Here is an 18,677-nt window from a genome sequence, read left to right on the forward strand (position 1 = left end):
TTTGCACAGCCCTCGTGTTAGTCATAATCCAGTTGATATCGCTTTAGCATTTAAGCTAATACAAGTTATTAACAGATTTCTTGAAAATGTTTACAGCATGACAGCTCACCTCCTGAACAAAGCAACATACAATCTGTTTGCATTTCATTTGCATTTAAATGAAGGTGTTTAAGAGCAAAATGCTTACATTATTACTTTCCTAGGCTGTTATGTTAAGGACAAAAGAAGTGTCGGCAGCTTTAGTTTAGCTAACATGTAAGAACCAGCTAATCACAATAAATTATGCAGACATTTTGACGGTTCACCGCTTAGGTAAGTTAAAAACAATGTCTTTCTTAAAATGATGACTGTATACCCACCTGTGATAACAGACATTACTCTGCAGATACGAAGACATTGTTTAGTCAGGCCTGAGTTTAACCCCCTGACCTCACTCCACAGTGACTGACAATAGTTTTATTAATACGTTTTCCTTTTGACAGTGCTGAACTCAGCTGTAGAAAAATGCCCTTATAAACAATCAGGGGCAGGTATAAGAGTGGTTACAGGATTAATTTTTATATTTTGTCGCGTATGTTTAAAAAAATGTGTCTCAAGTCTTTAAACTACGAGGTAGAGAGTTACAGAACTAAGCTAATAACCGGCTACAAACGCAACAAAGACCCAAGAGAAGACAACCATGGGGGGGGGGGGGGGGGTAGTGCTAACATTTCTCCTGTGTTGGCATACAATTCCTGTCTGTGCGTCAGTAGCAACTTTAAAAAGCAAAACCAGATGTGTGCTTAAAATAATCCAAACCAAACCTATCAATTTATCTTATCAATTAAAACTGTGATTATACGACATCAAGCCCCCCCAAAAATCTGCTACCCAAAAGAGATGGTCATTAACTCTGCTTTTATGCCTCCTATCTGGACTGAACCATTACAAATCTCTCGGGGGAGCATGAGGCCGACTCGAAACAATACGCGACGAAATAATACTTGACGAAAACATGAGCTATTGCTATAGCTGTAATATAAAACAGTCACAGGATTAAACGTAATTATTTGGATAAAAGTTTGTCCTCTTACACTAGAGTAAATTACGTGTACGATTACCCGTACGAAAGAAATGATCTGTCCCACACCAGACCACCACAGGAAAATGGCGACTGTGAAATAGATGGAAGACGAAAGTAAGAAATTATTCAATGCAGCGTATAAATTTCGCCCTGTTTTCATCCACACCGCTCAGAGGTAACGTTTGTTTGTTTTTCATCATTTGGAATGGTGTTTGTATTATGAGTAGCGAGTAACGATTGTCATTAGCTGGATTTTAGCCTGAGGAATAGGTTTTGGTGTGGAACAGCCTTAATGGAATGGTCTGCAGCTCCTGCAAGCAGCATCCAGCAATCGTGATATAAACGTCAAAGAAATGTAATGATCCTTCAACGGAACATTTGTCTAGATGATCATATTTGCTCTGAAAAAAAGGCATATTTGAAACTGACACCAACTGTCGTGGGCTGGCATGTACCTGAACAACTGTGCTGAAAGTTTCAGCTCTATACAAAATCCAACACCGCTCACCAAAAGCCATTTATAAGGTCCATCCCTGTGCAGATTTGGTGCTGCTACGTACATGTTAGGATCACCTTTGTGTGCCACAGAAGCATTCACTTGGTATGACACTTTTATTGCCCTTCAAAAACAACACCTCTCGCTCCTTCGACCTTGTGGTGTTAACAATGACCAGAATTAATTATCTAAGCTAAGGATCGAGTGTATTTTGTATTTAGTTTTATTTATTTTGTAGACAGTAAATGCTGATTGAGCCATGAAGTCAACTCTGGTAGCATAGCCAAACGCTTTACTTTATACATCTAAATAACCAAGAACTACAAATTGCACATTTAAAAATATAAATATTCAATGTTATTTTGAACAGTTTCCTGTTTTGTCAAGTTTATACTATCTGCTAAAGCATGCTACAAGCTGCATGTACAGACAATGCTAACTACCACTGATCTATATTTGCATTTCTGGGCTCCTGTTAATGATTTTTACCATTAAATGTTTGTTCTCTTGGTTCTCTTGGCTAGTGTCAAAAAACAATTTTTTTGGCAAATTTAAGATGAATTTTGGCTTTAGTCCAAAACCTAACCCATTCATTCACCTAATGTGTAAGATAAAGAAGTACTATTTATAAGAATGTAATTGTGTTTTACTTTGAAAAATGACATGAATAGTCAAAATACTCAGTAAAACAACAATTAGTGGCTCAGCAGTGTAGTGGTTAACACATTTGCCTAACATGCAAAAAAATGGGTGGAGACACAGGGTTGTGTCAGGAATGGTTTCCAATCTGAAAGAAGCTTTTGAATTAAATGAATAATGTTCTTCCGGTTGATTGATGACCCCAGCTCTGTTTGCTGTTTGGCAGCAGCTTCTTGCGGATTCTATGCTTACTGCACCATTTTTCCTACCTACGCCCTTGAGGTTCAAAATAAACATTTATTCCTGTGCAGCGAGGTATGAAAAAGTTCAAAAATATTAGCTAACGGTAATGTGCAATTTAAGTGTTACTTCAAGATTGCAAAAATGTTTTGTTTGGTGAGTTAAAAAATCGATGTTCCAATATGTTGCCATATTGTTTTTTCCTTAAACAGTTAACCACAGACAACAACTGTTAGGGTATTTACTTAATTGTTTATGCCCTGCCCTACTTTGTGTTTAGAGAGGTTGGAGAGGCAGAAAAATTATGTGATGTCAATATTCATAGCAAGAAGGGTGTTTCTCCCATCTCTCGAGTTTTTAAATTATCGACCATTATGAATACTGATACTGATAGGTTTCCAAATGGCAAATTTTGGCCAATAATATTGACATGCTGATAAAAACATCCGGTTTTAACCGGTGTATATATATATATTTTATACTTGACTATTAGTATAATAAGTTACATGATGAATATCTAAGTTATAGCTAGCTAGTAACCATCCCTGGCATGTTTGTGACTAGTACTGTAGTAAGCAACTGTTAATAGATTTATGCTTAACATGGTTTTGTAGTTGTGTCCATTTGCTGAGGTATTTGCCTATGGAGAGCCAATGGAAAACCCCTTTCCATTGGCTCTCCATATGCCCAGTGGAAAGGGCCTATGGATGACAGCATTGCTCCCTTCACCCATGAATGTGATGGAAAAACATAGTCATTTTGCTCCTTGTTATTGTACCAAAAGAAAAACAAAATGCTTGGTTTGCATTGCTGGGAATAAGCCGGACTCGTTTCCAGTGGGTGTTGGACTTCACCGGGGCTTGTCACAGTTTCTATTCTAATTTTTACGGACAGAATCTTCAGGTGGAAACAACAGGTGCCGGAAGGCTTTCACCTTGGTGGCTTCTGCTTTTTGTAAACAGTGTGGTTCTATTGGCTTCATCAAGTGGTTGCCTCCAGCTCACATTGAAGCAGTTTGCAGCCCAGTGTTAATTGGAAGAAATGAGAATTAACACTTAACACAAGTCTGAGGCCATGGTTCTCAGTCAGAAAAGGATAGAATACCCACTCCAGGTCAGGGACAAGCTGGGTCATTCACTGACTCAGAGTAGAACCACTAAGGGGCTTGTTTGGGCATCTGATTATAGTGTCTCCTGGGTGTTCCAGGCATGTCCTGGAAGAAGACATATAACCTCTCCAAGGACATGTCGTTCTTCCAGGACATGTCCTTTTTCCAGGACATACCCTGGAAGAAGGGCATGTCCTGGAAAAAGGACATGTCCTGGAAGAACGACATGTCCTTGGAGAGGTTATATGTCTTGACTGTCATAGGAACACTTTAAGGAAGTGGCTGAGGAGAGGGAGATCTAGGTTTCTTTGTTGGCTGGATAAGTGGTAGCAAATGGATCGATGAATGAATGGTTAGAAAATAGTTGGTTAGAAAATACCTGTATGAGAGCATTAACTTATAGTTTACTATTCTAACGTGATCCTTGATTTAATCCCCCATGCACACCTTGCCTCATGTGACCTCAATAGCTCACGTATGATGTTAAAAAAATTACCATACAATTTTTTAACACAGAAGTTTTCTTTTATTTACAAATATGTGTGTACTATGAAGAGGAAGTCAAAAAAGCTACATAATTTCCAGACCAATGGTCTATTTTCAGGGCAGAGGTTTGAACTGAATAATACTATACTATTTAGTTGTTTGTTAGTGAGTATATTTAAGAATGTCTTTTCTTTTTTAGGTCATGGCAGCAGAAATGTCATGTCTGACAGGTGTTGATGAAGATGACAAAGATGCAGATCCTGAGATCAATGCCCTCACACTCCTACAGGAACCAGTGAGAATGGCGCAAGAATCCGCTGCTTGCACTGATTCCTTTGGCAAGCCTTCCCCAAAACAAAACAATGTCCTTGATGTTCTGTCGAATGAAGATATGTTGTCTCCGGTTGGCTTGGGAAATGGACCTTCTTCCCATCAGGCTACACAAGCCCATGAACTAAATAGCATTTCCTCTGAAAAAGAGGAGGAAAAGAGTATCACGCCTCTAAAAACTGTACATGAAATCGACACTGCAGGAATTTGGGGATTTGATGAGTCACCTGAGAACTCATTGGATCATTTCAGTAGCACCAGTGACCTAAATTGGGACCCACACAAAGAGTTTATGCAGTTTCTTTGGGAAAACCATAGTGATTCCCCTGGTGAGGAGACTAAAGAGGAAGTCTCTCCTGCTAATAGCCAAAGGAGAAGGAAACGGAAAATGGACATGGTTGTGATGGTAGATCCTTCAGAAGACCTTTACCCTGAATTGAGCCCCAAGTCATCTGAGGAACTGTCTGAGGCTGAAGGCCAAGAAGATTCCATTCCTGTCAGAAAAGTCAGAAAGTCAAGGAAATTCTCTAAGTCACAGTCATCACCAACAGGAAAAGTTTCAAAGTATCCAAATGGAACAGTAAAGGCCATCAAGGAAATTCTTTACAATGGACCTTCAAGGAATTCGCATGAGAACAACATGAAACACGGACTTTCTCCATTGAAGGGAAGACTCACAATAAATTCTCATTCAGAGGGGAAGCCGTCCTGTTACCCATGCTCAAAATGTAAACTTATATTTAAGAAAGAACATCATTTGCATCGTCATATGAAGTCTCATGTTGAACCTCCCAATATTTCACCAAAGCCCTTCATATGCCGAGAGTGTGGCCAGTCTTTCAGACAAAGTGGTTTGCTTATTGACCACATGTCCATCCATAAGGACAAGAGAACAAGACTTACTGAAGAGATCAAAGGTGTGAATGATCGGAAAAAAGATGATAAAAACGCTAAGTTTTTCTGTCCTCAGTGTCCATTTGGAACAAATTGCCCAAACACATTTGTTCAACATGCAAAGACACATGAGAAGGACAAGAGAAAGTTTAGATGTGACAAATGTAGCTTCAGGACTCTTAGTGAAAATGACCTTAGGAGACATGACATTATGCAGCACACTGTTATTACGGTTAGAAAGCAAGTGCAGGAGGATGATCATGGAATATTCTCATGTGATATTTGTTCTTATAGAGCTTTTAGCAAAACTGTTTTTAAGAATCACCTTCTCAGACGCCATCAACAAAGTTTTGAAGAATATGAAGCCGCACAGCATAGAGAGAAAAACGCACAACTAGGTAAGGAGCAGCAAGTGCCTACTTGTAAAACTCCTGTCGAAGATGCAGAGTTTACATCTAAAATCTCTATCAAAAATCAGATTGCCTCTAAAAGAGCTTGTTCACCTAATGGGTCCAGTGACATTTCAGACTTATTCAGAAATAGCAAGCTTAAGAGAGGCCCCAGGTCTCAAGTAACAGAGTCAAAACTGGACAAATCTATTAATGTTCTCCTGTCTCGACAAAGACATGGAAAAAAGAGTTTAGAGCAGAAGAAGGAACGCAATAATTGTAGTAAACCTGTTCAGCACAGTGACAAAGATGGTTGTGATGAGTTGCTTGAAACATTGACAGTCAAGGATGAAGAATCAACTTTATCCCCAAATGGCTCCAGTGTGACTATAGATCCCTCGACAGTCAAAAAGACACCATCTAAAAGAAAGATGTCCACCCCATATCGCAACACCTCCGACCAAGACTCATGCTTTATCTTACCAAAACCTTTGCCAAGTCCGAAAAAAGTCAATCCTGAAGAAGTGGCCAACTATGATGAAAGGGATATTTTCCAGTTTAAAGATACAGATGCAAACAGTAACCTTTCTGACAATGGCATCAAAAAAGAAAAACAAAACATCATTTACACATATAGCAGAAGAATGTCTATGAGGGGTGCCCTTCAAGCATCTAAAAGGCTTTTTGAGAAGATAAAGACTGAAGAGCAAGAGCAGACTGACCCTGAAATCAAAGAAGAATGCATAGAAACAGAAGTGTTTCAAGAAACCTTTGAAGCCCACCAAATACCATTGGGAGAGTCCTTCGGAGATGATTTGTCAGAGTTGGAATCGGACCGCAAGAACTGTCCTTATTGTCCTGCAGTATTTGAGTCAGGTGTTGGATTGTCAAATCACGTCCGAGGGCATCTTCATAGGGTAGGGCTCAGCTACAATGCGCGCCATGTTGTGCCTCCTGAGCAGGTGGCTTGTCAAGACAGAAGGCCGCGAATTCGACGGAAGATGTCAGCATTACGCCGATTGAAAAAAGGTACTTGCTTATTGCATGTTCTTCTTTAAAAGAAAAACTCTTGTACATTACAGCTTTCCTTATTACTACTGTTAAAATGTGCTCTTGCCGAGTTGTAACAGATACTGCAGGAGATCTCAAAATGTGGTTCCAAAAACTAAACCATCAACAGATTAATCAAATTAATTTGAAGGTACCACTCGCCAATTGGTTGGAGTTTTTCTCTAGTGACTGGTTGTTACTGACCAGTTATTAACTGCAATAATTAGTTATGTACACTAGTGCGGGGCGATATGTAAAAAATATTTATCACGATATGAATTATTTTATATCACAATGACGATATATATCACAATATACCGCAATATTACCACAATGTTTCCAGTTATTCTCTGAAAAGTTTGACAAAGACCTAGACACATTAATTCTTAATTAGGGGTCACTCGGAATTACTACAGCCAGAACAGTAGATGAAAATATTTGTTTTACTAACATGCATATCATATAGAGATTGAAAATGTGACGTCATTCAGGGGTAAAACCGCAAAGGATTCTGGGAACTCGTGGCAAGAGGTACTAGCGGACGCAGGCTTTCAATTGAAATTACATTACACAGCGATTAAAAAGAAACACAAAAAATGGCAAGAAGCTGTTGTATTATTAACTGCAATAGCCGGTCGCATGACAGCCACGGGAAGCCGACGGGTAAAGAGATCAGTTGTTATTGGATTACGTTGTTGAAGAGAAATTGTTCGAGCCATGTTTCCGAAGTAACAAAGAGCCGACGGATGGCCTGGATTGCAGCCATTCAAAGACCAAATATAACATCCCAGAGCACTCCAGCTCACATGTTAGTCTGCTCCAAAGCATTTCCAAAAAGGTCAGTGTTTTGTAGTAGTTAATACTTTTCATAACATAATTGGTGATATAGGTTACAAGCAAGTCTGGCGCTGAACAGAAATTGTCGCGCTATGCTCCTTTGTTTATTGTGCATAAATAGTGAATTGTCCTGACACAATATTGCGTTTCACTTCTGTTATTACCATGGTACATTGACAAAAACATATACTTTTATTCACAGGGTAAAACAGGTTTTTTTGTATCACTAATTGCCCAGTACGATTACAGCATATAATATTATTGTCACTGCTACATTTCTGTAATGCGTACCAGAAATTATTTCCATTACTAATTAATTACCGTTGAGCTCAAAGGTCCTATTAATAAACGGTTAACGAATGTGTATTTATGAAGACGATTTGTGAGACTGGTAAACTTACGTTTGTTCATACGATGGTCTTTCGTTCTACACGGTGCATTTCAAGGTCCTGTACCCATCCATCGGTAAACTGTACCTGGGCTTGTTGCAGTGACCTGAAGTTACTAAACTTCATGAGTGTATGCACTCACTCCAAGAACCGTATAATTATAAATATGAGCGTGGTGAAAGTTGGGCTGCACGCTAATGTATTTTGTCCACTCTGTGTGCTCGTAAGGGTCTGACCCTTTCAGTCGTTTGATTTTTTTCCTCGTATCTTTTCTTTGACTTTTCATCAAGTCTGTCTTTGTACGGACCGGCATTGTTCGCCTTCGTTTTGTACATAACTTTTTTGGGGGACAAAGGAAAAGCAAGAAGGTATTGGAACCGGAGAATGAACGTTTTGCGGTGCTGCAAATGCTTGCATTTGATGCGGTACTTGGATTGTTTTGCCACGAGTTCCTGGCATGCAATGCGCGAAAGTCACGTGGTCTGTCAATCTCTATATGTTGGTAAAACTAATAAATATATATATATATATATATATATATATATATATATATATACATGAGTACTACATGCATGTATATATGTACATAATGTACTTTATGCACATTAAATATGTATCAATGGCAGACTCATACCTTGGGCTAACATGACTCCAGTGTGGTCATGTGGAAAGTACGCAGTCTGTAAACAGCGAGCGCAGAGGGTGACGAGGTCACGAAAGCTGTCCTTCTCAATTACATGAACAGGGGCCATGCCTTTACAAATGTAACGCGAGATGGCTCCTGTGATTTGTTTATGGCACTGGGATGTTTTCTCAAACGGCGTACCTTGTGCGAAAGACTGCTTTATCTTCGGCTGGCTATAGTTTTTCTTTTCCAAACTTGCTTCCGTTGTTCCATAACTTGGTTTAGGTTGGATTTTCTGGGTTCTTGAGTTTTCCTTTGTGTACCTTCTGTAGGTGATAGAAGAGATTTGTTGTGTTGCCATCGGGTGCGGGATTAGTTTTATAGCATAGCTTGCAAATGGGCGTCTTCTGCTCTGTGTCGGTGCTGTTGAACCCAAAATGTAACCAAATCACAGACGTATCCCCTCTTTTCGGTGAAAGTGCTTCTTCTTGGGCTGCCTTTGTAGCTGTCTCTGCCTGTTGCATGTCCGGGCATGAAACTGCAACCTGTCGCGCGTCCATCGTTTTGAGTTACCATAAAGCATGTCGCAAAACCACAAGACGGAGTTTCTTTGCGAAAAATTAGGGGTGCAACAATACACAAAATTCACGGTTCGGTTCGGTTCGATACTTGGGTGTCACAGTTCGATATATTTTCGATACAAAAAAATGTTCATGCCTTTTTAATTTGTCATTTATTAAAATTATAAATTAGAGCTGGGCGATATGAGATTTTTTCATATCACGATATGTTTTTTTCATTTCAGGCGATAACGATATCTATCACGATATAAGCCAAATAACTATATTTGTAAGATTTAAATGTGCCGTTGCTCACAAGTAAAATGTGAAATAATCAGCAGCTTGTTTTTATTTAAATATTTATTTCCCATAATAAGTTCAACAGGGTAGATGTACTTAAGGAACATGAGACTTTTTCAGATAAATAAAGGCAAATATTGCAAACTACACAAAAGGCAGCCGCTAAAGCGTTTAAGTTTCAAAATAGAACAAACGAAACAGACTAAATTGTCAATTCCACTTAGAAACAAAATATTAATTCTAAAAATAAATCTTAGTTTGTTTTACAGAAGAACAGACAAAATTGACTAACTTTTGTCAATATCAAATAAACTGAGAACTAAAAGGAAATTCTCAATCTCTCCTTGTTGTATAGCTGAGCTTTTCAAACAGTTTTAACAGTTACTTTAGTCTGACAAAAGCCGAATGACGAATTAGCGCTTCCAGTCAGAGACTGAGGCTACGTCCACACGTACACGGGTATTTTTGAAAACGGAGATTTTCCGTTTTCGTTTTAAAAAATAATCCGTCCACACATAAAGGCAGAAATGAAGGAAAACGCTGCTATGAACATGCCAAAGCAGCAGGTGGCGCTAGATTCCTAACCGTGCAGAAATGTTGGCCAATCAGAAGTCTAGAAGCCTCGGCGGGAAAAAGTAAACAAAGCTGCGGCATAGAAGCAGAACCGAGTCGTATGTGTGGACGGACAGTAACTGTGTGTATATGTAAGCATTTAAACACTGCAGAGAGTAGAATTAACAGTAACAGTATTGTAGAAATTCATTTCACCGAAACAATAACGTGGCGCACAGTGTGACGCATGCACCAGTTTATTGTATTTCCAGACTTGCTTTCGGCACAATTTACAGTGCACGCTACTCTGTTTTTTGTCAGACTTGAAATAGCCGAAATACCTTCACACTACGGAACTTCTTTGGCTCTTCCGTTCGACAGTCTCTCCGGCGTTGGAACCATCATCTGTTTTCTCTTCGGTCACGCTCGGTTGATTTTTCTAGTCGGCACACTCATTTCCTCCATTACGCGCTGGCTGCTTCCCAAACAAACACACGTGCGGCTTGGCACTTGTGCTGTACGTAACAAGTCACGCGACGTGACGCTGCGGCTGTGATTGGTTCGGCTCTGCGCTACTTAATTTGGATTGGCTGACCTGTTTTTTTGTTTGTTTTTTTTAAGAGGACAAGAGCGGCGAAGTCTATCGCGATAGTTTAATTTCTCTATCGAGTAAAAGTTATATCGCGATACATATCGTTATCGTTCTATCGCCCAGCTCTATTATAAATATATATTTTAACTCAAAAGTACAGTTTTTAAATTTAATGTTGCTGAAACAACAAAATAATAAAATATAAATAAATCTATCTGATCGAGAAATCACTCATCTTTGGAAAAGAGAGTTTATTACAGAGAAATGGCTCTTTCCAAAATAAAAGCTATACTATACGCTTCTTCTGGGCTATATTCTCGGCAGCATATTAAACATATCAGGTCCCCATAAGGAGAATCATGTGCTAACGGCTGTCTAAATGACTCGGGTAAAGTTTGTAGCATGCGTGCTTCTTGTTTTTGTCTGCTTCCACTTGTCTTTGCACTAGGATGATGTCGGCGTAAGTGTGCAGTCATATTCGTTGTGTTCCCACTAGTGCTGTCAGCGTTAATCTAGTTAAAATGACATTAACGCCACAACGCGGCAAATCTCCGTTAACGAGTTACCGCGGATCGCCCCGTGCATGGGGCTGGACGGCGTCAACACGCTAACGAGCTAACTGCGCTAACGCAGTAGTTCCCACCAATGTAATTGAGCATTGCGTGGCACATCCGACATACTGGTTTACTTTCGTCCATGACGCGCTTACCATCAGGGTCATGCTTCACATGAAAACAAAGACAGTTCCAAACTCCAGATCTGAATGAGGGTGGTGGAGGTTCAGTTTTGGGTAGCGTTGAGGCAGTTGCCATGTTGCAACGAGCTTAGCTTCTGTCTTGCTAGCTTGCGCTGCGCTCAGTGGATCTGCGCTCGACAGTGCAGCCTAGGCGGAGTAGTCAAACGCAGATCCACTGAGCTCTCAACACAGACAGCATCGTCAGAAGAAAAGTTGATAAAATAAATTTAAAATTTTGTATCGTTCGATACATATGCGTACCAAACTGAAAGCACTATATCAAACGGTTCAATACCGATACAAGTATTGTTGCACCCCTACGAAAAATATCAGATTTTTTATACTTTATTTTCTCTTGCATAAAGTTAGAGTATGTATAGTGACAAGACAACACTAATATATTTGCCACAGGCTATTTAATGATATATTTTATATAATAATTTATAAAACTAGGTTAGAAACGATAGAAACGATAGAAGACAAATGGCACGATAGACATTTTTCTATCGTCCACACGATATATATCGTCATATCGCCCAGCACTAATGTACACTATCTATAAATAGGGTTTTCTGCAAGATGGTTAGATCAAATGAAATGTTCGCTCCACAATCTACTGTAGGCTTCCATTGTTTGTGATCTGTCACTGCAATCCAGTGTCATCTTCTGTCCACATCAGCAGCAACAAGAGAAAATTAAAGATTCTCTTTCTGGTCTTGGTGATTTCTGCAGCCAACAGTGCAGCAGAATTTAAGCATTTTGAAATACGGTAATTTATATGTAAACATTATAGTGTCAAAGGTCAGTAGGTTGTATCTGTAACAATCAACACTGACAAACTCTCAAGAACTGCTTTGTGAAAATTAGTGGGGCTACCTTCTTCCAAATTCTCCATCTTGTTTTGGTGGGGGGTGGTTAGCCGCTTGGCTGCGTCCATCTCCATAGTGTAGTGGTTAACACATCTGCTGGGCAAGTGGAAGATTACTGTGTTGATTCCAGCCAGAGACACAAATCCCCTTTGGTTATCTGGCCTTTCCTGATGGGAATAGTTGGAAGGCCTTCTGGGGTAAAAACTCTGCCAAATAAAGCATGCAGAGCTACCCGCTGTGTAATTCCATGTGACAAAGCGCTAGCCAACAGTAGCTAGCTGCATCCGAAATCTTGACAGTCATTCTTTTGAGATACCTGTATAAAACCAGTGGAAGGAACTGTGAGCATAAAACATAAAACCCAACTTGCAAACTGGATTTAAATTATAGATTAAAAGTCGTTCAGTGTTACAAAGTTCAAATGTCTGATATTATACGGTGCAATGTTTTTGTGCCTAATTTTATTTTATTTCTCTCAGCATTACAGCTAGAGTCAAACTCTGAGACCGTGAAGAGCATTCATTCTTGTCCCTTATGTGGGGACTCGTTTGACAACAGGACTGGGCAGTCAAACCACATACGAGGCCACCTCAAAAAGCTTGGTAAAAGCTTTGCATCAAAAAACAAATCCCCATTACTTTTACTACGAGAGCTGATGAGGGACAAGAAGGAGTTCCAGAGGGCCCTTCAGATTGTGGGAAAGAGACGGAACCATTTCCACTATGGTGCTTCTTCTAAGCTGTCCAGTGCTGATCGTTTCACATCGCCCCATACTGGAATCATAAAAAGTAATTCCGATTCAAGCGTTTGCACTGAAGCCAAACCACTGATACCCACCTTTTCTTTAGCAGAAATTGAATCTGAACAAAGGCAACAGGAGACGAATTTGGATGTTAAAAATTCGTTCTCAGGCACAACTGCCTTGATAGGAATTCTAAAGAAAAGGAAGTGTCAGGAAGATGCCAGACTAAAGGGATCCTCTCAGATATCCAGAAACATGATAACAGTTTCTTCAAACAGTGAACACAATTCAGGAGCAAAAGTTGTATCTTCACTGCCAAACCAAATATCTGGTAAGTAACAATGCTTTGGACTACCATTAAATTTAATTGTCTAAGCTTGTGCATGTTCTAAAACTCAGATTTGCAGCAGCTGTTTTTTGTCAGGATTTTTTTGTGTGTTTGTGAGTGTGCATGTGTGTTGAAATTAAGGTTTCATCAGCATAAATGTAGAGAATAAGAGTATACAGTGGGGCAAAAAAGTATTTAGTCAGCCACCGATTGTGCAAGTTCCCCCACCTAAAATGATGACAGAGGTCAGTAATTTGCACCAGAGGTACACTTCAACTGTGAGAGACAGAATGTGAAAAGAAAATCCATGAATTCACATGGTAGGATTTGTAAAGAATTTATTCGTAAATTAGGGTGGAAAATAAGTATTTGGTCACCTCAAACATGGAAAATCTCTGGCTCTCACAGACCTGTAACGTCTTCTGTAAGAAGCTTTTCTGTCCCCCACTCGTTACCTGTATGAATGGCACCTGTTTGAACTCATCATCTGTATAAAAGACACCTGTCCACAGCCTCAAACAGTCAGACTCCAAACTCCGCCATGGCCAAGACCAAAGAGCTTTCGAAGGACACCAGGAAAAGTATTGTAGACCTGCACCAGACTGGGAAGAGTGAATCTACAATAGGCAAGCAGCTTGGTGTGAAAAAATCAACTGTGGGAGCAATCATCAGAAAATGGAAGACATACAAGACCACTGATAATCTCCCTCGATCTGGGGCTCCACGCAAGATCTCATCCCGTGGGGTCAAAATGATCATGAGAACGGTGAGCAAAGATCCCAGAACCACACGGGGGGACCTGGTGAATGACCTGCAGAGAGCTGGGACCAAAGTAACAAAGGTCACCATCAGTAACACACTACAACGGCAGGGAATCAAATCCCGCAGTGCCAGACGTGTTCCGCTGCTGAAGCCAGTGCATGTCCAGGCCCGTCTGAAGTTTGTCAGAGAGCACATGGATGATACAGCAGAGGATTGGGAGAATGTCATGTGGTCAGATGAAACCAAAGTAGAACTTTTTGGTATAAACTCAACTCGTCGTGTTTGGAGGAAGAAGAATACTGAGTTGCATCCCAAGAACACCATACCTACTGTGAAGCATGGGGGTGGAAACATCATGCTATGGGGCTGTTTTTCTGCCAAGGGGACAGGACGACTGATCCGTGTTAAGGACAGAATGAATGGGGCCATGTATCGTGAGATTTTGAGCCAAAACCTCCTTCCATCAGTGGGAACTTTGAAGATGAAACGAGGCTGGGTCTTCCAACATGACAATGATCCAAAACACACCGCCCGGGCAACAAAGGAGTGGCTCCGTAAGAAGCATTTGAAAGTCCTGGAGTGGCCTAGCCAGTCTCCAGACCTCAACCCCATAGAAAATCTGTGGCGGGAGTGGAAAGTCCGTGTTGCTCGGCGACAGCCCCAAAACATCACTGCTCTCGAGAAGATCTGCATGGAGGAATGGGCCAAAATACCAGCTACTGTGTGTGCAAACCTGGTAAAGACCTATAGTAAACGTTTGACCTCTGTTTTTGCCAACAAAGGTTATGTTACAAAGTATTGAGTTGTATTTTTGTTATTGACCAAATACTTATTTTCCACCCTGATTTACGAATAAATTCTTTACAAATCCTACCATGTGGATTCATGGATTTTTTTTTCACATTCTGTCTCTCATAGTTGAAGTGTACCTCTGGTGCAAATTACTGACCTCTGTCATCATTTTAGGTGGGAGAACTTGCACAATCGGTGGCTGACTAAATACTTTTTTGCCCCACTGTACCTTGTATTGTGGATGAAACGGAAGTGCCTGTTACACGAAATACAGATTAGCTTTATTCTTGTTTTATTGCCTTGCAGTTAATAGTATAATATTAAATAAAGTATTGACACTTAGGCATTTCCAAGTACATTTCTTTTTTGTCACAGACAGCTTATTTGCTGAAATGTGATGAAAACTGTTGAAAGCTTGATTTTAGACATGATAAACTTACCAGTGTCTGTTTCTACAATTCATCAACACCTCTGACGAATAAGTAAACCTCACTAAACCTCTGTATTTACTTTCTTCTTATTGATTTTGTCTTTTCGCAGAGAAGGGTGAATTCAACAGGAAGGTGTGCATCCATTGCAACGCAACGTTCCACAGTGGTGTTGCATTGTCAAATCACCTCCGGGCATATGCAAAAAGAAAAAGGATCGCCTTACTCGAGGGAACCAGTAAGTGCAACTAGTAAAATCTTTAGTCAGACTACGCCCTGTATGCTTTCTTCTTAAAACCTTTACAATTACACTTACCATTCACACTACTATGTCCCCATAAACTGTTAATCCAGTTTCATGCCAGAATTTTGTCTTAGCCTTCTTCCTGACTAGGTCTTATCAGTAACAAAAACATCAAAACTCAAAACAGCTGGGCTCACAAAACAAGTGATTTTATTCTTCCTCTGTGCATACTCTTTGGCTTCTCCTGGTACTGAATAATCTCCTTTTACCCTTTTTGGAAGATTGGGAATAGTTGCAAAAGCCAATCTGTTTTCTGCAGTGTTGACCACAGTTTTAGTAGCAGTTCCACTTCAAATAAAAAAAAATGTAAAAAAAATCTTTGGTCTTGGAGCATTTACCACAAAGAAGTCTCCTTCTGCTTTCTTTTTACACTAGCATCACATCAGATCGCATTACCTTCAAAATATTTGTTTTCAAGTGTAGCCAATGCAAAGAAAGTGAGCATCTACTTATAAAAAATGCTCTACTGTTGGTTAAAACCTCCAAAGAAAAGTACCTTTTAGAATTTAATAGATTTCTGCATAAATGTGACCAAAAACAACTTCAGATTTTCAAGTCCTAAAATGTATTATTTTAGCATTAAGTATGTGAACCTCGTGGATTATCAGTTAATCTGAAATTGGAGTCAGATGTTTTCAATCAGCCAGATTACAATCAGGTGTGAGTGCACCGCCTGTTCTGTTTAAAAAAGAAAAAGAAAAAAAAAAGAATCTAACTGTGTTTGTGGAACGGCATCATGCCAAGAACAAAGGAGCTCTCTGAGGAACTCAGGAAGAGGATTGTTGATGCTCATGAAGCTGGAAAGGGTTACAAAATCATCTCAAAAGAGTTTGGACTCCACCGTTCCACAGTCAGACAAATTGTGTACAAATGGAGGATATTCAAGACCACTGTTACACTCCCCAGGAGTGGTCGACCCACAAAGATCACCCAAGAGCAAGGTGTGTAGTTCATATGATCATAAAGGACCCCAGGGTAACACCACTTCCATGCTGGCAAATGTTCAGGTTCATTAAATTGTTAAAAGGAGAACACCAAACAGCAAAGCTGTGCGTGGCAGGGAGAGGAGCAGATGGTTGTATCATGGTTTGGGCCTTGCTTGCTGCATCTAGGCCAAGATGCCTCTTCATCACTGATGGAACAATGACTTCTGAATTATTCCAGCAAATTCTAAAGGAAAACCAGGACATCTGTCTGCGATGTAAATCTCGAGAGAGAAAGTAGGTCGTGCAGCAATACAATGACCTTCATTGCTAATATTTGTACTTAAAGGTTAAAGAAGAATAAAGACTATGCGGCCAAGTCAGAATCCTAACCCCTAACCTAGCAAGAATGTTAGAGCAAAAGCAAAAAGCACATAGTTTTACCTCTCTTATGTAACGTTGGATTATTGAATAAAAGGAATGATGTAATATTTTTTATCTTGTTTAACTGGGATCTCTTATTCTGGCAGCAGGTCATATTTATGCAAAGGGTTCACAAACTTTCAGGCACCAACAGCAGCAGAAATCTCAGCCTGATAAAACTGTGTAGCTGGAAACCAAAAGGAGCTGCGATGTCCAAATCTTAGTTATATTTAGTCCACCAGTGGTTATTTGTGTGCTCCCCAAGGTAAGAATGTAGGAGGGCATCAGCTTTTTGGAGCTTTAGCAGAGATTTTAATTGCAGAGCGACCTCTTGGTGGCTTCAAGTTGTCAGGACCCAGTTTTCCTGCAGGCGCACATCATCACACTTTGATCTTGGGCCCTTTCTTAGCCACACTCGACCATGCATAATACAGCAAAAGTCAAAAACGTCCACACATTCAAAGCCCATTCAAAGAACTCTTGCTGAAATGTCATTAGACAATTTTCCAGTGTTCATCAAATATTTTCATCCATTATAATGTTAAATATACTGTAGTGTTAATGTTGGGCTGTAAATGAAATTCTGTCTTTCAGCGATTGACTGTAAAGCAGTTAGGACACGCTCAAGGCCTGGCTCAAAAAAGAAAACACTGCCCTTAACTCAAACACCAGAGGAAATGTACAGGCTCACCTGCAGGTAATGTGTTTGCTTTTTTTTGTTGTTTTTTTAATCCCCAATTCATTTTTCCCCAGTCTCAAGCTGCCAGATAACCTGGTTGCCTGGTTTTGCATTTCTTTGTGTTTCCAGGTTCTGTGACCTGGTCTTCCAAGGTCCCTTGTCAGTTCAGGAGGACTGGATAAAACATTTACAAAGACACATAATGAACACTAGCGTCCCTCACACTGGGCTAGGCATGGTAGAGGTCACCTCGTTGCCCACAGACACCCCAACCTTCAAGACTGACCAAGATGGCTCCTTGACAGTCACACATGCTGTCTCATGAGGCCAGTGGGGACCTTTTTAGATTTCACTAGACTGTATGTGTATGTATATTCGATGTTCACTTTTGGGTTTTTTTAGTCAACAAATTACCGGCCAAAAGTACAATATTGCCTGAGATATTGTACACATTTGGACAGATGAAAAAATCAATTATTTTGGATATTGTTACCCTGTCTGTTTTTACATGGTCCATTTTTTTGGAATACAATTCCAAGTGGACAGACTGTTTTGTTTTATGCAGTAATGTAGTGTGGAATCCATTTCTAATGAAGACAACCTTTACCTCAGATTTCTCATGGTTTGAGTCAGTTTCTGGGAGCACTTCTCTTCTGTATCAATATTCACATCAAGTCATGTTTCCTTTGTATTGCAACATGGTCAAATCAAAACCCACAGTCTCTTTTCAGGCCAGAGTTACTGAGAGAAATATTTTGAATGAAAGTGCAAAACAACAAAAAAAAAAAAAAAAGAGGAAAAAATGAAAAAGAAAAAAAATGTCTGAAAACTTGTCATGCATAGAAAGAGTGTTTTATAGTATTTCAGTAACTGCATTGTTTCTAACACAAGATTTAAACTGAAGGTGGTTGAGGAAGAAAAGAGGTAAAAAAGAGAGAGAGACCTAACACGCACAACCCGTGCTGACCAAGCCCTTCATACATGTCACCTATATTTAATGTTTAAATATACTGTTTTGAAATAATTTAATTTTAAATGTACTATATCACACAGATACAATGCTTAAAACATTTGTGTTGTTCTAAATAAAAGACAAAGAAACAATCTGACATTTTTCAAATTATTTATGCATTCATGTTTT

General features: G+C 39.7%; 1 protein-coding gene across 2 annotated transcripts; it reads left to right on the forward strand.

Moving 5' to 3' along the window:
• The first annotated feature begins 1,140 nt into the window (after positions 1-1,140).
• Positions 1,141-18,285, forward strand: znf644a (zinc finger protein 644a). 2 transcript variants are annotated; one of them, XM_085378502.1, is made up of 6 exons: positions 1,141-1,177; positions 4,232-6,674; positions 12,635-13,228; positions 15,320-15,445; positions 17,452-17,554; positions 17,666-18,285. In XM_085378502.1, the coding sequence occupies exons 2-6, from the start codon at positions 4,235-4,237 to the stop codon at positions 17,859-17,861; spliced, it is 3,459 nt and encodes a 1,152-aa protein (XP_085234628.1). In that variant the 5' UTR covers positions 1,141-1,177; positions 4,232-4,234; the 3' UTR covers positions 17,862-18,285. The 2 variants fall into 2 exon arrangements, with proteins under 2 accessions (XP_085234628.1, XP_085234627.1); XM_085378501.1 differs by having other exon boundaries at positions 1,155-1,238.
• Positions 18,286-18,677: the final 392 nt, after the last annotated feature.

Source organism: Diplotaxodon limnothrissa, linkage group LG18 (assembly GCF_057381915.1).
Source record: "Diplotaxodon limnothrissa isolate DT_005_m linkage group LG18, D_limnothrissa_male_GT1.1, whole genome shotgun sequence".
NCBI classification, from domain to species: Eukaryota; Metazoa; Chordata; class Actinopteri; order Cichliformes; family Cichlidae; genus Diplotaxodon; species Diplotaxodon limnothrissa.